Source organism: Vanessa atalanta, chromosome 25, assembly GCF_905147765.1.
Source record: "Vanessa atalanta chromosome 25, ilVanAtal1.2, whole genome shotgun sequence".
Taxonomy (NCBI): Eukaryota; Metazoa; Arthropoda; class Insecta; order Lepidoptera; family Nymphalidae; genus Vanessa; species Vanessa atalanta.
The window spans coordinates 6,912,181-6,938,004 of record NC_061895.1 but is presented as its reverse complement, the minus strand read 5'-3'; the positions used below and the strand labels follow the sequence as shown (position 1 = coordinate 6,938,004).

Sequence of the window (25,824 nt, the reverse complement as noted above, 5' to 3'; positions counted from 1 at the left end):
GGTAAAAATAAATCAAAAAATATTCAAGTTTTTACTCTCTGTTTCACCCTTCGCCGTTTACTCCGTGATAGAAAGTAACCCATGTCCCATCGGCACATAAATAATCTCTATGTTACAAACACCATCAATCAAAACCCTTTGTCGATGTGTGCGTGAATGCCCAGAAGCACACTTGTGCATTTATGTATTAGAAAAGAGGAATGGTTTTATCGACGAAATAAAGTTTTTGGGATATCTCATTAGTGTACACACGTTGCTCTTGAAAAACTCCTAGTTTGGTACATCAAGAAGAAACTCATTTAGTTCAAGGTTTTGAATAGTTTTGATACTTGGTGATTAAATCAAACTAAAAATTTTGATACATTTGAACTAAAAAAAAATCAATGAAAATTATCTTAAAATTACATACATATTGATAATTTACATCAAAAACATAATTCTGTCAATAAACCAAACATAACTGTAAAACATTAAAATAAAATAAAAAATTATATATTTCACGTATCAAACTATATCAATCCACGTACACCGTCTAGAGTTTTGCGTCATCAAACTATTTTTACAGCCTCGAAACATGTGTATCAAAAAACACATGTCTTATTTACTATAAGTAAACCAATACATACATTACTCGTTTCTTTTGAATACGTTCAAACGTCTACCTAAAAACCAAGCAATGGAACATCAATCAATAAATAACGTTGAATTAAAAACAGATGAATGTTTCCTCTTGAGATGAGATACAATATTCATTTGCGGTAATTTCATATCAGGTTATTCAAATTTCAACCTTATGTAGTTGCAATAAAGGCGAAGTCTTTTAAAATGATTAATGACGTGCTGGCTATTTGAAAAAGAAAGCATTATTATCAGTCTAGCATCAACTCAGTTACTGTTTCGCTGGAATACTATATACTGTTCGAAGTGTTGTACTTGAAATTAAAAGTAAAAAAAAAATAATTAAACGTACATTTATAGTTTCAACTTGCTGTTACGTTTATAAGTAAGTGATTTATTTAATATTTCGAAATTAACGTCGAAAGTGACGTCACAAAATATACAATTTTTTTTTTTTTAAATAAATATAATTATCGGTGTGTTCTATTTGGAAACAACTCGCTAGATATTCTAATCTTAAATTATTAATTGTAATGTATTACGGTGTAAATTGTTGATAAAAATATAAAAAATATCTATAAAAATTACAATAAAGTCATATATTGATATTTTATAAAAAAAAAAAAAAAATATTTAGTCTGTTATAATTTGTCACTGTAGCCGTTTACAGTAATTTATTACCTATTATTTTTATTTTAAATGCCATTAGTAAAATCTTGTTATAGGTTATGGTAAAAAAAGCAATACATAATTACTATGTAATACTTTTAAGTGTCATTAATCTAATATACCCGTGTGCGTTCTGTATACATACGTATATTTAAAAAAAAAAAAATATGTCTATGATATCAGTAATCAATTATAGAACTCTATATATATAAAGTATTTTACATTAACGATAAATTAATATATTTATGTATTTTAATTAGTAAAAATGGAAACTGTCGTTCGTGCCAGTTTTTCACGATTAAATCAACATTCCGAACCGGTGCTACATTAATGTTTATTTAAAAGTTGTGAAATGAAGATTAAAGAGTTGTTTTTTGACTCATTTTTTTTTATTATATTACGAATATAATTTACAATAGTACAATATTTTTTTTGTAGCTGTGGATTCATTCGCTAAAATATATAAGATGTGTATTCCATCTTAAAAAGTCTTATGAAATATGTTTACAGTGAAATAACGTAAGATAGTCAATCTTTTCGGATTTAATTTAAGCTAAACACGACGAGTGTTTTATGTGTTTTATTTACTGTGACAAACAGAAAAAGAATTCTGAAGAATTTACCTCGGATCTCACTTTTGAAATGTTTACAATGGCATATCAACATGCCATTTTGATACGAGTATCATCTATATTTCATATTCAATATAGCGAATATCGCTTATCACATTTTGACATATCACGCTCGTAGTCTGCGTTGAGTATAGAGTTCTTTCGGAATACATCTATTTACGTAAATTCATCAATGCGCCGTATACCAAAATTTTTAACATTTAACGTTCCTTGTTATTAATTCTGTCTGTCTGTCAAGTGCGTCTGAAGTTTTTCAATTTCTTAACAAATTATGTGTGTGAATCACTTCAAAAAAATTGATTTAGTTTGTCTCTTTTTAATCTGTGTTACGGGTAGTTGTAAAAGTTTATTTTTACAGATTCAAAGCGAAGGGTATGGACATCGGTGTGTCTGATGAATACCTCAACGGAGTCCAAGTGGAGCGGAGCTCGAGCGAAGCGGAAGATGAAGGTGGATATTTTTCAGTTTATAAGAAGTGTTGCTTCTATTTTACAGGATCTCGTAATTCAAGTCATTTCAGGGACTTATTTAGTTCCGACTTGGTATCTTTTTGGTTCATCTAGGCTGTGATGATCCATGATCCAGACATGAATCCTAACGAATGATTATGAGTTCAAACTACAAGCAAGCACCACTGAATTTTCTTTTGATTAATTTGCACTTATAATTCATCTCGTGCTTCAGCATTGGAGCAACGTGATGAAATAAGCTCGAAACCTTCTCAAAAATGGAAAGAAGGACCTGCAGTGCGCCATTAACGGCTGTTACTTTATTTTTTTATACATATAATTAAACATTTAGCATAAACGATATAAAGACAATTTGGCTCATATAAAGTCTATAATTTGCAAATCTCTTTGGTAAAATAACGAATAAACTATGACTCAAATAGTAGTAATATATTATTGGAGACCAAATTTGGAGTTTAGAGTATTAAGTGCACCCTGTACCCGACTAATGTAACCGCGCTCCTGTCGCGCAGACGAGGACTCGGTGCTGAAGAAGTCGTACGCGCACAACTCGACGCGCGAGCAGACGTCTCTGTGCGACATGAGCGAGCTGGTGGGGCGCTTCGAGCGCGGCCCCCCCTCCGCCGCGCGACACCACCAGCGCAAGCAGGAGATCCAGAACATCCGCAGCCGACTGTTCCTGGTGAGCACTCCAACGCCCCGCTAATGTGACTGTCTTACATCTTAGAGCTCTATTTCAAACTTCGTCCAAAAGTAGCCGTAGTAAACGTAAACTATTCAAATCAAATCAATTTTATTCAAGTAAACTTCACAATGAAGCGTTTTTAAATCGTTGAACATTTTTGGAAAGCAGCCTCCAGCGTCCAGCCGTTTACCTTTTCTACTGTTACAACAATCAAGTTGCGGGTCGATCGAAAGTAGATCGAAATATAAACGAGATCGTATCACAGATATAAGAAGTTAATCCTCGATTTTTTTTCAGTTGCATCGGAATAGAATCGTGAACGTATTATAATCGTAAATCATAAGTCAGTAGAATTGTCCGCTAGATGCTAGATGTGTATTTACAACAATGTTTTGAATATTCACAATAACAAAATCAGTGATAAACTTTGTACACGAGAAGTAAGGATAAGCTTATAGCGGCAATTTTCCGATTCCGTAAAGTGATTGTAATTTTTAATTACATATTTCTTTAGCTCAACAAAGACAAAATTATTTTTAAATAAAAGGCACGGAGAAAGTGTCTTTGGAGATTTGTTAGTACAAAAAACGAATATATTGATTTTAAACGATCAGAGATGTTTTAAATTTGATATAAAAATTTGAATAATTTTAGGGAAAGCAAGCTAAGATCAAGGAAATGTACGAGCAGTCGGTGATGCAGTGCGAACAGGGTGAGTCACTTCGAATACAGTTAACTCAATCCATGCCATTACCAAATTTATATGCAGTTAGTCAAGTACGTTTTAACCGAAAACCAAATCCGAACTTGACCATTTAGGCGCTCCATGCTGGAGGCGCCGAAACGCCTTTTTATATTCGACCAGGATCAGACTGGGAAGGTCAAAGACGGCCCTCAGCAAATATGGCACGACCTTTACCGTAGCGAGCATAATTGCAGAGTGATCGAGAACCGACTCCAACTTTATGCGTAGGGTATTTAGGGTTTGTAAGTCGGGGACCTTTGTCCTTACTTGGAGTTCAAGCTGAATAAGAAATTTCATCAAATTCGGTTCAGTAATTTAAAATAACTAAGTCATCTTCAACATCCTAACTAATATAATAAATGTGAAAATGATGTCTTAACCCAACCGATTGTAAGTGCATGTATGATTTACATTCTCATTGTCGAGATTTAGTAAAAGGACTTGGAACCTAGACTAGAACCCCCGCCCCCTCCCCAATGTAAAGACAGGTGGAAAATTAATTATTCTTATGACCAACGCTTTGTTATCACCTTTAGGTGTAACTTCATCAGACAAGATAGCTCGGGAGCTGGACCTGGACTCTGAGAAGGCACGAGCTATCAAACAGCGATTCGAAAACGGAGAGATCTTCAATGATGAGAATCAACCTCCGAAGAACAGGGAAGTTGACGATCCGACACTGTTCAATGAAGGTAAAAAAAATATAGAAAATAAATCATTATACATAACATTCAGGAATAATATAGTTTTCATCATATCACTAGTTCCGGAGATAACCTCCAAAATACAAACAAACGGATTTTACCTCTTTGTAATATTACTAGCGGTACACGGCAGATGTTATCCTGTATTTAAAACCATTTTGTCATGGCAATTAAATAAATTAAAATAATTAAAAAAAATAACTAAATGAAATTGCTCTTGCTTTTTTTATAGTATCGGTAGGCGGATGAGAAAATGAGCCACCTGATGGTAAGTGGTCGCCAATGCACCACCAACCTTGGGAACTAAGATGTTATGTCCCTTGTGCCTGTAGTTACACTGGCTCACTCACCCTTCAAACCGGAACACAACAATATTGAGTACTGCTGTTTGGCGGTAGAATATCTGATGAGCGGGTGGAACCTACCCAGAAGGGCTTGCACACCCCTACCACCAAGTATATATATCACGCTATAGAATATGTATTAAATGAAAATGACAAAATTGTTATTAAAATATCGTGGCAATTAAATCGATTACAAAAAATAAATTTAAATAATTTTATACAAGGGAGAGAGGGGAAAAGGTCGTCCATAACGATGTTTCCTTACGTGACGACTTCTGTCAGTTCATTCTACTGTAACCCGAAAAGAACCTCGTCCAAAACAGATATTACGTGATATTCGCCAAGACCCAAACCTCCCTTATGAGATTCGCTAATAATGGCCCCTTACCACTATTTCGATATCTATCCTTCACGCACACAATATAAGTTAGCAGGAACAAATGAAAGCATTAATAATATCTTATAAATGTTTGTTATAGGTATAGCAAAAAAATCCCGATCAATTTTCTTAGAATTGGACGCGAATGCGAAACACATGGCGCCTCTGTCTCCGCCGGCTCAAGAACCGCCCAAGCGGAAAGAAATCGTAAGTACATTTAGCTTATAAGCTCTGCCATCGTTTAACGGAAAATTAATTGCATAGTAGCCTGTAAATTTCCCTCTGCTGGGCTAAGCCCCGCCCCCTCCCTTTGAGGAGAAGGTTTGGAACATATCCAATGCGGGTGGGTGGAACACACATATGGCAGAATTTAGTTGAAATTAGACACATGCAGGTTTCTTCACGATGTTTTCCTTCACCGCCGAGCACGAGATGAATTATAAACACAAATTAAGCACGTGAAAATTCAGTGGTGCTTACCTGGGCTTGAACCCGAAATCATCGGTTAAGATGCACGCGTTCTAACCACTGGTAACCACATCTCACTTCTAGTAGCCAAATAGATATTTCAAGTACCTTACCCATATTAATCTTACTTTAGAACCTCGACTGACCGAACAAATTGGGACCGAGACTAGTTCGGAATTCGGATAATCGAAATGTAAAAAGTACCCAACTTTGAGACAAGATCAAATAAATACAACACATTTTCACATTAATACAGTACAGTTTATTAAAATTTGACATTACATCATTCGCGGAAAGTTCCAAGATAAGTTTGAAAATTTATTTACAGCCATTTGTACCGAAAGACGTCGTGCGTGCCGGCGACAAGTTGGAAGACGTGAAGATAGAAACTGCTGATATATCGGATCGGTTCAAGTTCTTCGAGACTTACAAGCCTGAGACCAAGCGTAAGGAGTTCCGCATGACGCCGCCGAGACAGCCGCAGGTGACTTTGTGACTCCAACTCTAACCTCTGACTGACTCTTTAAAATTACTGTTGTCTATAATCTAATTGAAGATTTTTTTTAATGTTGTAGGTTGACGGACGAGCTTATAGGCCACCTGATGGTAAGTGGTCACCACCGCCCATAGACAATGACGCTGTAAAAAATTCCTTACATCGCCAACGCGCCACTAACCTTTGAAACTAAGATGTTCACTCACCCTTCAAACCGGAACACAACAATACTGAGTACTGTTGTTTGGTGGTAGAATATCTGTTGAGTGGGTGGTACCTGCCCAAATGGGCCTACACAAGGCCCTACCATGTGTTAAATTGAATTTATCAAGGCATGAATATGATGTAATAGAAATGATGATGACGTTATACCTATCGACTTAGTGTTCGCTTGTTTGAGCTATAACGTCGCAACCCCCAGCGGCCGCGGTCGCCGTCGCCGGAGCCCTACCACGAGCCGGGCGTGGTGCGCTGCGAGGAGGGCGCCGCCGACGCCGGCCTCGCCGCCACCCGCCAGACCGCCTCGCGCATGATCTCCGTGTTCCGCCAGATGGAGGAGCGCCGCGAGCGCCCCGACGACCAGCTCGGTCAGTGCGCGCACGCACACGCACACGCACACGCACACGCACTCGCACACGCACACGCACACGCACTAACGCATACATAAACACACGCTTTCAGCAATCTTGCTTTGGAACCCGAGCCTAAGTTTAAGTTTTTATCCAAAAATTATAAAAACACACACGCCCTTGCACGATATCTAAAAACAAACTATATTCCAACTCTCGGGAATAAGGGCGCAGGTCCGTCTCAATCAAGAGGGGAAGAGGATGCAAAATACTTGGGTACCGCTTATTTAGTGGCATCTTGCCGATAGGGGTCAAATCTTGCACCCTCAGTGAGGTGCTCCAGAGAGTCTCTTTAAAGTCCGTTAAGCAGAGTTCAGGTGTTCAACCTGAACTCTGCTTAATATTGAGCTGAAAAGACGAATCGCGTGTCAGTATTCGAACCCAAAATCATCTGTTAGAAGGCTGAGAGTTGGCTAATATAATTAAAGGCACCAGAGCACATAACATCGATACCATCGGCGCTTTCGTACCAGAAATAGACAGTGACTAGCAGCATACTGCGTACAGGCCCCAAGCCGCTGAAGCGCTTCACGCCGCCGCCGGCCGACGAGGCGCGCCGCTCGTCGTCGTCGGAGGGCAGCGACGAGGACGACGACAGCGACTGCGAGCGCCCCTACGCGCGCCACACGGACGAGGCGCTGCAGCAGGTAGCCGTCCTCTATTGGACTCCCTTGTCATTTGGCTGAAAGGGTTCATGCGCGAACTTGCTCCAACTATTGCCCATCTGTGCACACGACTAGTGGCTATTATATGGGGGGAGGGATATCGAAAAATAACGAATTAAATATCATTCGAATTAAATTGATGATTTTTTTCTTATTACAGTTATTGTGTATGTTTCTTATTACATTTAGGCTCAGCAGCTGGCCAGAACTAAGAGCTTCCGCGACCGCTTCGAGCACTGGTCTGAGAGTGAACGAGAAAACGAGCCTCGTCCTCCCTCTGCGTTACTCGAGAGGCAAGCAGAGGAGGACGGAGACTCACAGCTAGAGACTGCTAAGAGGTACTGCAGATAATTCGATATTTTGAAGCCCTTTTAATAAGCTTTGACAACTCAAGGTGTGGTTTATACATCTTCCGCCTTGCTTGGTTTAACATTTACCTAAATGCTGACGAGCAAATGGGTCACCTGATGGTAAGTGGTCACCGACACCCATGACAATGGCGCTGTAATAAATGTTTACCATTCCATACAACGCCAATGCACCACCAAGAGGTGGATGGCGCATTTTTGGAATGGTTATTATTTCTTACAGCGTATACCGTTACCGCAATGTCTATGGGCGGTGGTGACCACTTACCATCAGGTGAACCATTTGCCCGTTCGCCTATTGCTTAAAAAAACTAAGACCAATTCATATTTAACCATTCCCTTCTTGCTTACTATGCAACAATAAAATCTGTTTTGTTTACAAATATATTTTTCTTCCAGTTTGCGCGAGAAATTCGAAAATATGAAGGTGCAGACGACAACTGTCACAAAAACATTTGCACCCAAAGTGAATAGATTCGTGGTAAGTTAAATAAACGCGCAATTTGTATACTCTAAATATGTATTTAAATAAAAAAGATTACCATTTACCGCCTCAGCTCAAGTGGCTATAAACCGTAAATCCCTTTAAAAGGTCCAACCAATTTTAATATGAAATATTATTATTAAATTTAAAGGCCCTGATCTCAGTTTTAAAATCGGTATCGAAAACGGTAAAAAGGAGGGAGATTTTCTCTCAAGACTTTTAGTGTTTATTGGGTGAAAGATATCTGTGCTTACAATCCAAAACAATATACAATCTCAGAAAGCACTTTAAGCCATTAATCGCGTTTGACTCGCCGGTCCTATCAGAGTGTGAAGCGCTTGGCAGAAATTCTTAGAAATTTCTGTTCTTTATGACATTGTTTTGTCAGCGCAAATCTTTCTTAATAATTATGTCATTGTAATATTTTTCTTTATTAATATATTTGTAGAAAAACTGAATACTACTTATAATTTATGTTTCATTTTCAGTGACCATCTAGTGAAAACGTCGAACCGCCTCAAAATTACCAAAGCATTACATTAACACCATAAATCGTTTAAGAATCTTGCCACTAATAAATAAGAATCTCGCCCGGGTTGAGATCTGACTTTTATACTTTTGACTATATTTATAAAAGAAATATATACTCATTTACGTACTACGTCTTCGTTTTTTGAATTACTAATTCTAGCGGTAATTTTCGTTGATTCATCAATTCATAGATAATTTTAATTTCTTTTAATTTTTTTTTTAAATCTTTCAATTTATTCATAGTTAAGGATGTCTAGTCTAAAATAATGTTAGCTAAAAAAAATAAGTATTAATTTCGTGACATGACATGACTTTAGGTATTACAAAAGTTTTGATAAAAAGAAAAAATATATATATATTTATTTACATTTGTTATATGACTGATAGTTATTGCATTTTTGAAACTGGTGCCTTAACGTGCAATGTGTTTTAATCGTCTGTGTACTTTTTCAATATATTTATAATAAATATATAAAAGTTACATAGTTTATAAGGACTTTTTGCATTATAATAAATATTTTTTTTAATTTGATATATTTAAATGTTGATGCTGAGGCGTTAGTACATAAGGCATTATATGAATCTCTTAAATTTCTATTTACCCACGTGTTATGGGAAATATTCAATATTTGACTTCCATTGTATTTATTTTGTCAACTGTGAAATAAATTAATTTCACTGTACGAAAATATAACTATCTATTTCTATGCATGGAATAAATCTCTTGTATAAGATAAGATTGGAATCAATACTATTGTCACGATGGATCGGTGTAATTGTATTTTTATTATAATATATTCTAATGTAAATTCTTGCCAAATGACTGTTCTTATTTTGAATTTTTTCTCTTGACAATATGTACTATTTATCTATGGTTATCATTATAAGATTTAAATATTATCAACAAAAAAAAACTAACTACCTTTGTTTTTAATATATTGTTTCATAATTTATTTGCTTGTATTTTAAAGGAAAGTAATTCTCATTAAAATTCATATATTTATTTTGTATCTATGTGCCATTGCCCAGGTCCATTATCGCACAATTAAAAAGTGTTTTTTTATTTTTTATTTTATAGTATTTTATGTTAACATTACAATTGTAATTACTCATTAGTCTAGAATTTTATTTATGTGACAATAATTAATATAACTTTGTTGCATGTTCATTGTAATCAAAACATTTTATGGTATTCTTAGTAAGTTTATATTTGACTGAATAACTTTTTCATATTGTTTGTACTTAAATACTGTTGTGTCGGTGTTTTTTTTTTTAAATATATTACAAAAACTGCGATATTTATAAGGAATAATAATAAAGAAAATTATTTAAATTACGTCTTTCCTTTTTTTACTGTTTAAATACTGACATTCCTAAAATTTTACTAACTTCGAGTATTTAACGTATAAAATAAATAGATTAGGCAAAACTAAAATTTAATTGATAAAAACCTACTTATGAATAATATGAATATTTAAAATTTATTAAAATAAACTTGCTACTTTTTGAAGTCTAATTTTTAACCAACTTTGTAAAAGTAACATGTAGGTTTTCGTGCAGGCCCACCTGGTGTACCAATCACTAATTATTCTATCGTCAAAACGTAATAACTTATATTAAGTACTGCGTTCTAGCTTAAATGTTAAGTGAGCCAGGCAGGCACCACTGAAATTTCATGTGCTTAATTTGTGTTTATAATTCATCTCGTGTTCGGCGGTGAAGGCAAACATCGTGAGGAAACCTGCATGTGTCTAATTTAAACGAAATTCTGCCACATGTGTATTCCGCCAACCCGCATTGGAGCAGCGTGGTGGAATATGCTCCAAACCTTCTCCTCAAAGGGAGAGGAGGCCTTTATCCCAGCAGTGGGACATATACGGGCTGCTAATGCTAAAAAAAAAAAAAACTACATAATTAAGAGACCAAAATCGCGGCCGCTGCGTCTTTTCAGCAGTATTGCCCGGTACTGATTTTTTTGCCTCGTCATATTCTACCGGTCACTGACGGCCGCTGTCAGCCGCTGTCGGCCTCTGCCGTTCCGCTGTGAATCAGCCGCTGTCAGCCTAGGCTCAAGGGGACGTTTGGCGTTCATAGCGCGACGCTGCTCCATTGGAGGCTAGTCAATGATTCAAAGGTAAAAAGGTAAGAAATAAAAAGGCAAAGTCTATCATACTCTATTTATTATTTTCAAAAAAAAATATAGGAAACGTGAAACAATAATTTAACCATCTAAACTTAAACGCTTTAAGGATTAATCATAATTGTCAGCGTTTGAGACGACTGAAACCGAATCTACATTTATTAACAGGGTCATCGTTTTGGATTTCATTTACAAAGGGCTATGTTATGGTAAAGATTTAAAATAAAGAATGATTTGTGCTTCGTTGATTGCTTGGATTGAGTTCCAATTTTATCCAAATATTTTTTCTGATAGAATGTAAATATGAAGATTAATTATTTTTAATCTGTACAATATATTTTCTGGTTAGCTTCGTTATATTAAAAAAAAATACAGTTACTTAGATATCCAGAATGTAACATTCCTTTTTCAAATAATGAAAAAATACTTATTTGTCTCTGAAGAAACATTATCTGAGTAAGGTAAATAATTTCCATAACTCACAAGGTATAAAAATTTGTTTTCAATGATAATGTTTGTAAATTAAATAAATACATATATATTTTCAATATAATCATTTTGATTAGGTTACATTGTTCCCTCATGCAAATTAAGTTTTACAAACATTTTAATAACGGAAGCGTTCATTTTTATTCGAGCACAATTATTCAGAAATTTAGAAGTATTCCTATTCTTAATATGAGCGATTTTCACTTTTCAAATAAATGTGTTCTGATTTAGAATGTAGACTATAATGATACATTAGTTAGATGTTAATTTTAAGTCATATGATACAATATTTTTGATTTGATTTGAAAAAACTTTAACAAAATAAATTACTCCAGAATATGAGCAAGATCACTTTTATTAAATAATGCTAATATCAAATAAATCTATTTGTAATTCCATCGTTACATTTCCTTTTCTTAATTTACAACAAAATTGATTTTTCATAACAATATAACTGGTATATGGATAATTTTGTTTCTGTTCTAAATCGATTAAAATAGGCAAGTTTATTAACAATTCAAAATTGAATAATTACGAAGGTTGTCTTTTACGAATTTACTTAATTAGAGGCTAAAAATTTTAACAAAATAATGCAACATAAATTCTCATTACGATAAGAGCCCTATTTTGTAAACAATATTTTAATTGTACACTTGCAATAATTACTATGTATATTATCAATTTGACATAATATATATAGTATTGATACAATCTTAGCCTTATTTTTAAAGACCGGCACTGTTGTGTAACTCACACACATACGAGAGAGATGAAGAAGGTAAATTATAATAAATTATTTAAAAAAAAAAAAACATTTTTGTAGTTGTATCTAAAACTTCAATATACAAAATGAATATTTTATTTTACGTTTTCTTCCATTATTAGTAGTCGCATGTATGAACCGTCTAGACTTGAACTAAGATCTTATGTCCATTATGCCTATAACTAAATTAGGACACCAATCTTTAAATACAGATTTTTATTTGAATACCTAAGATAAATTCAGATCGAAAAAAACTTAATTAAAAAATATAATCAATATAATAGTTTTCGAAACTTAAATTTATTTATATTTTTGACAAAAATAAACTATTGTTTACAATATAAGACTTCCTAAATAGACTTTTTTAACTTTGAAAACAAAGAAAATCACATATGAATGGTATAAGTTGTGTATTCAAATTCAATCGATATTGAATTTAGATTTTTTTTAAATAAACTTCAAACTTTAATAACAGTCATTCACCACCACTTCTTAATAAGTGGCAAGTCCAAATTAAATCATTTTAATATAAATAAACTTTAAAGTTGACTGTCAATATCACAATTGTGACATTCAATAACCAAAATTCAAAATATAATATCAGTTGATTTAGAGGACATTTGATAGATATATTTTCTTGTGTTCATTTTGTGTCATTTATGAATATTTTTAGAAATTGAGAATGGCATTATTAATATAAAAAGTTCAATATAAAAATGTTCTTTAACCTACACCATCCATATTATGTCTCCTCCGAGCTTATTTCTTAGTAATAAACTTTACGAAGCATTTCCAGTCAAGTTGTTGGCAATTTCTGCGTTTTCAACTATTTTAAATTCTTGACAGTCACCATCAAGTATACAAAATTAAGTAATTGCAAATGATTCAGTCAAAATTGCGAGTTGAGAACACAAAAGCTGCCAATTTTTCTTTCATGGAAACGCAGCTTTGAAGACAGTTATATCAGTTCTCTAGAATCTTTAGCCCCTAACGATAAAAATAGTCACATATTCAAATATATTTCGTTTCCTAAATAAATAATTCGAACACTAGTGTTCCGTATCTCCTTAGCCGCAATTAACAAGGGACGTAATAAATAATTTAATAAAAATCACAAAAAAAAATGTACTCTCTAATCTTAACTATTATTAATATATCTTTTTACTCTTAGTGCAAGTTCTTTAGAAATATGTGTGAATATTAATTTTTTTTCATCTTAAAATTTATTTATTATATTTTCGTCTTCGTTAAAACTTTTACATCACAATCATAACGCAGTTTTAGATGTGAATTGATGGAACTTGTATTTAATACTGATATTCATTTATCAGTTGAAGCAGTTGAAAAACCAATACCAGGAATACTTTAGTAATCTGTGCAATACTGCAAATAATTTCATTTTATTGTTAATTAAAACAAGACACATTTTTAAACCATATTTTGCTTTAAATAAAGCAAAATATGGTTTAAAAACTAAGTACTGATCAGTAAACGAGAAAGATCTAAAACTGCGCGTTCAACCATCCATCGCTTAGCCTCTACGAGACTCTTAGTCTATTATTTACAGGGAATTATCCTACGGTACGATTTTTCCGCTCAAAGAGTTTTTAGAGAAATTTTGAACCTTGTGCAGTCGAAACAGAGATCAATTTTAATTATTTATAAAAAAATAATTTTAACTATACAAAGTTACACCAAATAATATTTTAACCAATTACAATAAAGCCGTAACATTCACGCAAATTAGACATGATTATAATTTAAAACATTATTTATATCAACGATTTCACTGCAATACAACGTATTGTTATAAAACACAGAGAAGGGACATTGCACCCGCCGTCACAAGGTCCAAATCTTCTAACCACTCACAGAGCCTGTTGTTTTCAAACACAATCACACACTAATCCGGAGGTCGATGGATAACTTGCGGTAACTTATCACTTTGCACTTTTGAATCGGCAAAACCTTTCACATCCCTATCCCTCTGCTTCTCGTACTTCCTATCGTCTGAGCTCTTGTGGTCCTTTTTGTGGTCTTTGTGGTCCCGGGACCTCTCAGACTTGTGGTGCGACGATTTGTGACGAGATGACGAGTGCCGCCTGTGATGGTCGTGAGTTTTATCTGATGATCGTTCCGATCGATTATCCTTGTCTGTCCTGTTTTCTTTTTCAGTTCTGCTTTCTGATTTTTGGTCGGATTTCTCTATCGATCTATCAGATTTCTCTGACCTACTTTCGGATTTGTCTGTTTTAATGTCTGGTTTGTCTGATCTATCGGTTCTTTCCTTATCGGCTCTTTCGAAGGACTTTTCGTTCTTGTCACTGGACTTTATGTCAGCTTTATCTGATCTGCTTTCAATCTTCTCTGTTCTTTCTTTATCCGGTCTATCAATTTTTTCGTTTCTATCCAATTTATCTGATTTTTCCGATTTGTTGTCTGACTTATCGACTTTGTTTTCCTTATCAGAAACCCTGATCTCTGGTTTATCAGATTTATCTGAAGATTTGTCCGATTTATCAGTAATTCGAGCTTCTGATTTCTCTGTTCTATGTTTATCTGTGTCTCTATGCCTGTGTGTGTGTTTGTCGCTTTTTTCATTCTTGTCGGTCTTCTCTGACCTTTCGTGTTTGTCTGTCCGTCTTTCTTTCTTTTCATCTGTTTTATCCTTACTTTGGCCCTCTAAGCTCTTTCGACTTTCAGATATTTTTAGTGCAGACTTTTCTTTATATTTTGCACTCAAAGCTCTCATTTCAATAACACCACTCTTATGTTTTGTTTTAGAATCTGTAAACATAATACGCATAAGTGCCTGTTTAAAACACAATATGATCTCGAACCCAGAACCTTGGGATCAGTGGTCTTACAAACTAATTACTAAACACACCTAGTAATAGTTTGTCTATCAGACTCACTCACCTGAATGGTTACTTGTATTCTGATCCGGCGGCGGTCTCTCGTCAGCTGGTGAAGACGCCTCAGAAGAAGGATAATATTGCTTTAATCTCAGATGCCATGCTGAAAATACAACATGGAATTATGTTACTTGAATAGCCTTTAGAAGCGCGTAGCAGTGGAATTAATTTTTTTTTTTGTAGAGAGTAGAATCGTGGAGAGTTTAATAGGAAAAAGTCACTAATATATATACAAAAAGTGTCTTCGACTAAAACAAACAACTCTGTTTAGAGCCTATCATCATGTTTCAAATAAACAGTTCTTCGTTAGAACTATTCGTTGTTTCAAATGATGACGTATAGATGTGGTATACGCTTGCAGTGGTTATGAAATGGCTAACAAGTGGCTAACGACGTAATACTACGAGCCTTTATGAATTTAAGTATAATAAATGTTTGCACAGCTTTGGACCTGTGGTTCATGTGAAAACTAACATAAAACAACAGACGTAATTCTACTTAATGGATGAAGTGAAATACGCTCCAAACGCTCGCCGGCAGATACTTTACTTTACTTTTTCCATTAGTTAGTATTGGTATTGTGGTACAATTGTTTAAATAAATAAGCGAACATAAGTAAGTTATTGTTATTGAAACAGCATGCACAGACTTTAATAATAAATAAATTAAACAACCCAACTTCTTAGTAATGTAATGAAAGATAAATGCTACCAAGAGCTCAAACTTACCAATAGATGTAACAGCAGATACAGTTCTGAACTGATGAATGATATTCCTCGGTAAGAAGTAAATGTCGTCCGAGCACAAAGGTAGTCTTGAATATCGGACGCCTTCTCGACGAAGTTGGTTTAATTTTGCTTCTTCTAACCTATTAAAGATTTGAAACGCATATTATTTTAGTTTTTTATTTAATAATACATCTTCTACGCAATTTAAACACTCATCAGAAAATAAAAAAAAGTTTCTCTTTAAAAACATCTGGTAATAAAAATTGGTCAAACAATTGACCCCTGTGAGACACCAGAGTTCATTTTGCAATTGCAAAAATACAAGTACTATATAACATTATAGTATTATTAAAATACTTTCTAGGTTTCACACATTAAGGATTAAATACTATGAATATTCATATTCTTTTTCTTTTTAATAGCCTAGTCATTTTTCTGATTGACGAAATAAAATGCTTTGAAAAAAACTATAAATTAAACTTACCATGTGACACATTGAGAGATGGGTGGCTCGTAGAGATCTAACTGTAATAATTGCACCAGTTTGTTGAAATCCCCTGCATGAAAAGCTACCACATCTTTGGTTATCCTGCCACGGTCTGATTCATCACCGCAGTGTATCGCCTTAAGGACTCCTAAGGGATAAAAATGTGAGATCGGTTATATGTTTTATATTTAATAAATATCAGTCAATGTGAATTGCAAATTGCAATACATTTTTTACTTTTGAAATAATATTTATAGATAATTATTTATTATTTACTATTTACATAATATTTTTGATTAACTAATAAAATCTAAATTTAAATAACATTATGAGTCATAAGGATAAAGTTTCGACGGTAATGCAAGAATGTGAATGTGTGTGTGACCAAAAATATGGTATATTATGCATTATCAGAAGTAATCATTTAGCGTGTGTCCCATCCGCCTATATGTACGCACCGACGGCAGCGGTGGTGATCCGATCGAGGCCGTGGCCCACGTGGTCGGCGTGCGCGCGCGTGCGGTCCTCGAACAGGAACTCGCGCGCCTCGCTCCAGCGCGGCAGGTACTGCAGGTTGCGCAGCTCGTTCATGCCCGTCCTGACAAACGCAAACAATTCGACTCAGCTCTATATATTTTTATTATAATGTTGTGATTGCTTATGTCACTGACTAATTTAGCACTTTGACAAAACTGTTTACATACTTCTGCATCGACAACAATTTTGCCATAGTTAACATTATATGTATAGACATATATTTACCTCCTTTTCTTAATGGGACTCTTTCCGAGTTCTGCTGTCGGTACAAGTTGTTCTCCCGGCCTGATCCACAGTATGGGACCGTCGTTGGACTCCTGAGGATCCATATCCACGGCTGACATCGGACCCCAAGGCATTGTCTTTAAACAAATTTTATAATATTAAGTATTTTTATCTTAAATTATATAAACAAAGCACAATAATGGCCATATTATTAATATTAAACAAGGAAAATGATGACTGTGGTTCTATCACATGTAATAATAATAATAAGTTATTTGAAAAGTTTTTTATCCGACCTGTTGAGCCGAAAGATGGTGTTTTCTAAAAGAGATATCGCTCATTGATCATGTTTCAAACGCAGTAATTAGACAATTCTTGTGGTTTGAATATGATGCTGGTGATATTTATTGGAATAGATATTAGTATATTTGTTTTCGATTATAAGACTTCAACACTACTTAACCAATTGCCATAAAAATTGACACATTTTGATGGAAAAAGTTTTTATATTGTCTACCTTGTTCTACTTGGTGGTATGGCTTTGTGCAAGCCCGTCTGGGTAGATACCACCCACTCATCAGATATTCTACCGCCAAATAACAGTACACTGTATTGTTGTGTTCCAGGCACAAGGGACATAACATCTTAGTTCCCAAGGTTGGTGGCGCATAGGTGATGTAAGGAATGGTTAATATTTCTTAGAGCGCCTGTCTATGGGCGGTGGTGACCACTTACCATCAGGTGGCCCATATACTCGTCCGCCAAAAAATGCCATAAAAAAAAAAAAAAAACTCGCCGCTAGAAGGCATCGCAGCAAATCCACTTTAAGATCAATCAACCAATTGGCTACACAGGTAACATGTGCACATATAGCTTGGTACTCACCAGGTTAAGAAAGGGGCAATCGGACAGCATACGCAACATATCGGGAAAGTAACCCCCAACCTCCTCGTGCACAGTCCCCACCAACGAGATCTGGTGCAGTGGGCCAGAACGAAATGTTCCCGCTGAGTATGACTGCTGCACCTGTAAATGGTATGCGTACGCCCATTAGTGCTTTTGAACTATGAAATTAAAATTTTGTGTCAAAAAAATATGACTTTTTTGTAAGACTGCCAAAGACTTGATGATTATCTTTAAGCGTATATATATATATATATACATTTGTGTGTACGTTGCTCTTTAAAAAGTGAAACCCTGCCCTAATATTCTAAGATACTATACAATAAGTTAAGTTATAAGCCATTAACATGACACCATGAGTGTTAAACTCACCGCATCCACTGACAATTGATGCAAGTTTGTATCTCCCTAGACGAAGTTAGTACTCTCTCATTATCATGCAGGATAAATAGTATCTTAATTGAATTCAATTAACATACCTTGAAATTAAATCTGTCGAAAATAGCAACTACTGATTTTTTTGCCGGTTCCTCCTAGAAGAATCTACATTCCAAATCGTTGGTAACTTTAAATCAAATATGATCTTGTAAAATGGATATTCTTAAGTGCTTGTACGGAACTACTTGGATTTAGAGTATATGATGATTTGTCATGAATTAAAAAAATATTTCACCTGTTGATAATAACGGCTTATAGTTGTGGTCTCAATATCAGACGCCCTAGCCAGAACACCTGCTTTTACAGTCAATGTTGGGTACTTCTCTGATAAATACTGCAACAGGCAAGGGAGCCTCGCGGCTGCTCCCCGGACCACTCCGCAAACGAAGTTAGCCCAACCCTCACTGTTCTCGGAGAAAACGAGCTGCAACAAAAAGATATATCCATAAAATAACTATGATAGAGATGGCCTAATGTTTAGAATTTGAGAATGATTAGTCTCTACTTTGCATTTATACCATGTATCGTGCTCTGAGAAGAAGGAATTCATTGTGAAGATACTTGTCACATTTGAATTGACCAACCAGGCCTTATCCCAAGGGTCGGACATTTACATACTTTTTTTTTATGTTTATTAATAAAAATTTAATTTATTGAAATAATCAAATAATCAGAAACAATAAATATCTTATTCTGTTTATATTATTAATAGGTAACTTTTTAGTGGCTTTTCTTGGTAAAATGAAGGAATGGTTAAAGTTTTAGAAAAAAAAAATCACGACTAACCTTCAAAAACTCCTTAGCGAGTGTTTCCTGTTGTGGAGGACTTAACATATCCACATCTTGTTGGTTGAGATACACCACACTAGCGCCGCCGTTCGGATGTGTCTCTACTCGCATTAACCTGTACACAAAAAAATATCTCTTACAGTGGAGTTTTCATTTTAAATTTACCTAAATACATTTTCGGTACATAAATAATACAATAAATGAATAACATTGGCAATACATGTACTTGTATTATTTTCGTTATACTATATATTGCCAAGCAGTAATACTTAGTTTAGCATGTTCTGGTTTGAAGGGTGAGTGAGCCAAGGCGTTAATCAAAATCAAAATATTCATTTTTCATTTAACAGATTAAAAATTCTATATATAAAAACAGTGGATGATTCAATATGTCGTTCAAATGTTTTTATATGATAGCTATATGACGTGTCACAGTTTGTCACAACCGGAAAGTTACTTCGAAAATTTGGGTTGTTCCTGAGAATCGCTCAACTGGTTGAGTCGCGACTACTGGTTGAGTAATTTGATGAAATATGAAAACATTAATCACCTATGGTATTTGAGCCCCTTCAGGTCCAGGCTGTGCGCCAGTGGGCCCCACACGGGCCCCGTGCGCTCGCGCCGGCACTGCACGCCGATGGAGCAGCGCTTCACCCGCGAGCGGCGCCGACACTGCTGGCACGAGTGGCGGGACGAGTGGGACGACCTGTGGGAAATTATAAATAATTAATTACTATAGAATTTCAACCACGCCGACTAATTCGCTGACGAGGCAGGACGAGTTGCTGATATTACAGGGATGCACTTTCATAATTCAATGGCAATCTTATGACAAGGTTATTTAAATCAAAATTCTAGACCAACAGCCTAACAATCTTTCCCAGGTAAGGGAATGTAATTCCTAAGAGCTGTTTGTTGGCAAATAATCTCAAAACTTTATTTATGGCTAAAACGAGATTTTTATCCAGAGAATCGACATATGTAGCTTTATAAGATACTTGAAACCTCCAATTTTACCCCCCAAGTGATGAATAAAAAAATGCATTCCCGGGACTCAAACTATCTCCATAAAAAAATCCTCTAAATTGATTCAGAGGTTTTTCTTTATGCTTGTATTTGCAATCAGCCCTAGAGCTATGAGCAGATCTGTTCAGTGATAAATCATTTAATATCATAGTTATAATCATATAACTTGGCCTATTAACAAAATTCAAAGCTCATGTCAAAACATCATTATTAATAATTCCTATTACTTGAGTAATATGCCTTATTTATCAATACAATACAATTATATTATAGATAAAAAAAGCGTGGAATTTGTGTTTATTGACTTCTAGGCAGGATATATAAAAAAATATTTATACTTTACCGACATACTCTGTAATTGGAAGGGTGGAAAAGAGTAACTACTGAGTTTTACTTCCCGGACTGGTAGTAGCTTAACATTTAATTCAACAATAAAAAGACTGAATATTTTGATTTACTTTTAGGGATACCATAAAGTAATTGCTAGGTTTGTTTAATAAGTTATATAAACTTGTATTAAAGTAACAACTGGTACATTTACACCACAGCTGGGCTAAGGTATGTCTTTGCTGTTGAGCTTATTCCGTCATGCTGCTTCAATCTATAATCTAATCCAATTACAATAGAACAAAAACCAAATAAACTAGTCTTGATTAATCTCCGATATTAAGTTATTTGTAAAGTTAAAATAAGGTATTGAGTAAAATTAAAGTGGATATATGTCGTTAAATGTTATAATGTGTGTATTATAAAGATATTAATCAAAAACTGTCAGTAGTACAGAATATAGCGGAGTTATTAGCAAATCTAAGGTTTGTTTATCTTTATTTCTACTTTGATTGTAACAGAATATAGGTCGATGAATGCACATTTGTCAGTATGTCATTGCGGAACAGGAAATTAATTTTCAGATGTGTTATAGAAATATTTATAATATATTTAAAATATTTTCACCAGAGCTTTAAATTATCTTTTAAAATAATTGATTATTTTTCAAAATCACTATGATAATTGACTGTGATATGATATTTAAACATTATGAATTGAGTATTCATAAACTCCAATGCATCATCGAGTATACATCTAAAGCAATAATAAATGTGAGTCAATGGACATACCTATCTCTTTCCCTTTCTTTATCTCTGCTTTTCTCAATTTCTCCTTCATTTTTAATGCTGTCTCGTTCAACTTTCACCTTAATAGCACTTTGCACTTTATCTGTCTCGGTTTTAACACTCCTACTTATAGCTGGATAGAATTGTGATGATGCATTTTCTTGTTTAAGCTTCAACGGCAATTCTAAATTACCATAGCACGGTAACTCTCTCCTCGGTGTCGATTGAAACTTTATAGCTTTCAACGATAGACTGATATGTGTCGACAGACGTCTAGAAGTAGATGATTCCAGAAGTACATTAGCTCTTGTCACTTTTGGATATTTGTATTTGAACATGGACGTTTGGAAGTGTCCGTTGATTATTCTTAGTTGACGAGAAACAGAGGAATAGATCCTCTTGGTTAAGTCATCTTGTGGTATTGTGTTGGAAAGCTTTGTCTGCTTCCATGATGCATTGATGCCTCCAAACCAATCAACGCATGGTTGTTGTAAATCATTGTTTCTATTAAAGAGTAATGAGTTCTTCATTGGTTGAGACTTTTGCAGTATGTGAAGTGTAAGTACTGCAGTATCACCAAATCCTCCAGAATCAAACACCGGCCATATCTTGCTATACTTTGCTGGTCGAGAATTCTCACCCCAAACGCAGAGTTCTGTGGATTCACCACTAAGTTTGCGCTTTCTCACTGTAAACAAACATATTTTGTCATTATTATCACTTTTAAATACCTTTATAATAAATATAATAATTAAATGTAAAATAAACAAAATGATTATGTATTTTTTTGACAAGTTTTTGTTGTGTATAAAGTTTACATTGTATATATATTAATTTAGTCTTTTTGTCAAAATTCCACTATGGAGGACTGAGTTTGTATATTATTTGTTATTATTTGAATTTACATAATAAAGTACAATTATTATAATATACATACACACTTAAATATATCTGCAAGTACTTTTTATCTAAACTATAAATGCTGTAAAAAAGTCTGGGTAGTAAAATATATATATATAAAATATATATATTTACTATAGAAGTTTTTTTTTTCAAACTAACTTGTTGTGGCTTTAATGGCCTTAATGGAGTTTTTGTTTGTTGTAATTAATCAATTTATATTAATAAAAAGCTTTGGTCACATGTGGTTTTAAAACCGAATAGGATTGTACAAATCTAATGATTTCCTGTACTTGGATGAATAGACAAATAAAATGTACCGGTTTATATGATATGAATCATCTCTACAGGAAAATTGTATGTTTTTCAATGAGTTTTTAATCAATTGAATTGTGTTTAGTTAAATCCATGAATTGGAGAGTTTTATTACATTAGAAGTTGTTAATGGCATTACTAAAGATTTATTTACAAGTTATAAATAGGTTTTAGTTTCTATAGTTCTTTTAGTTTTCAAAGTATTTGTATGAGTATTTAAATTAGTGTAATAATGATGTGGATATTGCTAATATTTTTATAAAAAAAAAATCTAAGAAGTACAAATCAAAACCACACATTTCACACTAAGGAAAGGCAATAGACTTTCCTCAGTGTGAAATATGTGGTTTGGACCTGCATGATGTTGAATTACAGAAGAAAACATAAAGACCCTAAGATTTAATTGACATATATCATTATCATTCATCAAGATATCATTAGTCAAGATCTTTAATAATAATCTAAGATGGTTTAACTGGCCTAATGAAAAGGTGAAAAAAATGTTGGCAAATGGGCTGCCAGATGAAAGATGGTCACCACTGTCAAACATTGGTGCCATGTAAAATTCATCATTCATTCATCAGTCATTTCTTAGACAACCAATGTACCACCAATCTTGGGAACTGTGATGTAATGTCCTTTGTACCTTTTAGCTCACTCTACAAGCTGAAACACAACATTACGAAGTATTGCTGTTTAGCTCTGGAATGTTTGATGAGTTGGCCAGAACGGCTTGAACGAAGCCCTACCACCAATAAAAGTTGTTATCATACAAGAAGTAAAATTAAAGTGGATATAAGTATAGTAAAATTGAATATTGTTGAATAAATAAAGATATATTACTCAAAACTGTTTGTAGTGTTTCATAATATAGCAAAGCTATTAGGATTTTGCATGGAATATTCATGGTTGCTAAGGTTCTTTTATCTTTACTCTTTCTTAGATTGAAATAAGCTTCATTATTGTGTATTAGATTCTGCAGCCATTGAACTCAACTTATTAATAAATTTTATGTCCAATAAGTTCTGATAAAAGTTATTTTACAATACTAGAACATAATATACTTAAAAATTCAGCGTGAAGTTTTTTTGGGTTTGATTGATTTTGACACAGGACATGTACATTTAATTTGATATTGTTGATTACATTTTTCTTTAGCAAAAACAACTACTGAGTTTCCTGTAATTTTTTTACAATAAAATCAATGTTCACAACTCGTAATAGTTTTGCATTCAAACTAATACTCTACATGACGATTCAAAACTAGTAAATCTTTAAAGAATTTTCATGTAATATGTTGGAATATTATTTGAATATTTACTTTAGACAATTATACATAAAATAAGATAAAATGTTGAGTGAAATTAATATTTTCATGTGATTATATTTATTAGTACAACTTAATAAAATTTTAAAGACTTAATTAATTTGCTTTTATTACTATTTACAATAGATTTGAATACAAGCAGTTGTCTTAATCATTGTAACCGAAGATTTGTCTTTTGTCAACCTGATTTTCATTTGCAAATAAAAACATATTAATCAAAAAATATCATTGTGTGTGGTCATGTATATTTTAAGCTAATATGCCACATTAATGTTGGCTTAATGCTATAAATTTAAGAATGTCAAGAAATATATTATAGTCTTTTTTTTAGTCGGTTTAATGTTTTAAATAAATGTAACATGGCCAATAGCAGCAAAACACCTTTATGATCTTGTTAAATGATAAATGGAGTCGAAATATCTTAAAATAATAAGTAGAAAGTAGATTGCAGTCTTTAGCAAGGTCAACCCTGATGCAAGAATATGAAGCCCCATGGCAACACAGTTGAACATTACCACATCAATTGTTGTAAATTAACCAATAAATTGAAATATAAATAGTGAAGAAAATACAATGAATGTGGTCGAAATGTTTATAAACAGTATTGACCTCCATAGTAGTGATGTAACTTGAAAAATGATAGGTTAATCGTTTTCCCCCCAAAACAATACATAAATAGTATAACACTAAAGCATATGAATTAAAAAAAAGGAACCAGAAACTTTAAAGGGTATACATATGTTGGAGTCTCCTTACCTTTGAAATCGCTAGTTGATGCGTGTTTCAAATTAGTTGGCACACTTGGATCGTATCCCAATTTCGAAAGTTTTCGGTAGTCATGAGTCACTCGACGACGCTTGATGCCTTCACCGGCGTCCGTCTCGCTGCATGAACTGTAGCAATCGTCCACGGTATCACGATTTTCACTAACTTTTACCTGGGATTCTATGGAATCATTCGACGCCATTGTTTTACAGCAAAAAGTGAAACGTCGACTAAATAACCACTAATCGTCAATGAAACATTAAAGATATAGATTAAGTCAATACTACTGACACGCCAACATAAGAAATGACATTGTGAGATTAGAAACACATTGATATTGAATAAAAAACAACTTGAGACGCCATTTACTTTGCTGCCTCGCACTTTTTTTGTTGAGTTCTTTTTTGTGACTGTTTTGTTACCTAGATAATCAGGACGACGATCCAATATTATACAGCCACGCATACTATTTTATTTAATATAAACACTTATATAAATTTAATAATATTAAATATTCAATAAATAAATACTTATTTTTTATAACTATAAAAAAAATAAAATTATCCACATAGAAAAAGAAGACACCTAGTGAGCGTTTGTGAACAACTTTAATTTGTAATCTATGACTTTATGATACTGTGTTCTCATATATACGCTAGATGTCGCTAATGCAATAATTATTAAAAACATTTTTGTATGATATTGGTACGGTCATAGAAGTTTTATTTATTCAATCTTTTATACAATGATACTTTAAATTTGCTGTAATAATTAAATCGATATCTCAATGTTAAAAAAATGTTGGTAGGAATACATTTAAAAAAAATGTATCATTCAGAGTTCATACGATTCTATTACAGTTTATTTGCGACTGCGATTCAACGACGATTACGTTTGGGCTTAAACCCGCAATCCTCAGGCCATCTGGACTTCGCTTGACTTACTTTGAATATTCTCTATAATTTATTAACATATTATGTAGGTATATGTATATTAACAGAAGGCAGTAATAAAAAAATACATATAACAGTAGACAATAAGTAAAACTCCATGATAAATATAAAAACTAATCCAT

The 25,824-nt window shown here is 33.7% G+C and overlaps 2 protein-coding genes across 3 annotated transcripts in view; one reads left to right on the top strand and one right to left on the bottom strand.

The window, feature by feature from the left end:
- Positions 1–8,873, top strand: part of LOC125073740 — a 36,654-nt gene extending 27,781 nt beyond the window's left edge. The window contains exons 7-17 of the mRNA XM_047684754.1: positions 2,278–2,369; positions 2,902–3,071; positions 3,729–3,786; positions 4,356–4,511; positions 5,347–5,453; positions 6,043–6,198; positions 6,632–6,797; positions 7,347–7,486; positions 7,694–7,842; positions 8,272–8,353; positions 8,845–8,873. Coding sequence (XP_047540710.1) covers positions 2,278–2,369; positions 2,902–3,071; positions 3,729–3,786; positions 4,356–4,511; positions 5,347–5,453; positions 6,043–6,198; positions 6,632–6,797; positions 7,347–7,486; positions 7,694–7,842; positions 8,272–8,353; positions 8,845–8,847 — 1,279 coding nt within the window. The 3' untranslated portion in view covers positions 8,848–8,873. The remainder of the gene's footprint in view (positions 1–2,277; positions 2,370–2,901; positions 3,072–3,728; positions 3,787–4,355; positions 4,512–5,346; positions 5,454–6,042; positions 6,199–6,631; positions 6,798–7,346; positions 7,487–7,693; positions 7,843–8,271; positions 8,354–8,844) is intronic.
- A 3,618-nt stretch (positions 8,874–12,491) lies between these two features.
- Positions 12,492–25,147, bottom strand: LOC125073697. Of its 2 annotated transcripts, XM_047684671.1 has the most exons (13): positions 24,741–25,147; positions 21,446–22,130; positions 19,852–20,007; positions 19,299–19,416; positions 18,748–18,936; positions 18,057–18,197; positions 17,172–17,308; positions 16,868–17,007; positions 16,407–16,557; positions 15,923–16,062; positions 15,199–15,297; positions 14,183–15,066; positions 12,492–14,098 (listed from the first exon to the last, which is right to left on the bottom strand). In XM_047684671.1, the coding sequence occupies exons 1-12, from the start codon at positions 24,949–24,951 to the stop codon at positions 14,183–14,185; spliced, it is 3,051 nt and encodes a 1,016-aa protein (XP_047540627.1). In that variant the 5' UTR covers positions 24,952–25,147; the 3' UTR covers positions 12,492–14,098. The 2 variants fall into 2 exon arrangements, with proteins under 2 accessions (XP_047540627.1, XP_047540626.1); XM_047684670.1 differs by having other exon boundaries at positions 12,492–15,066.
- Between the last annotated feature and the right edge of the window lie 677 nt (positions 25,148–25,824).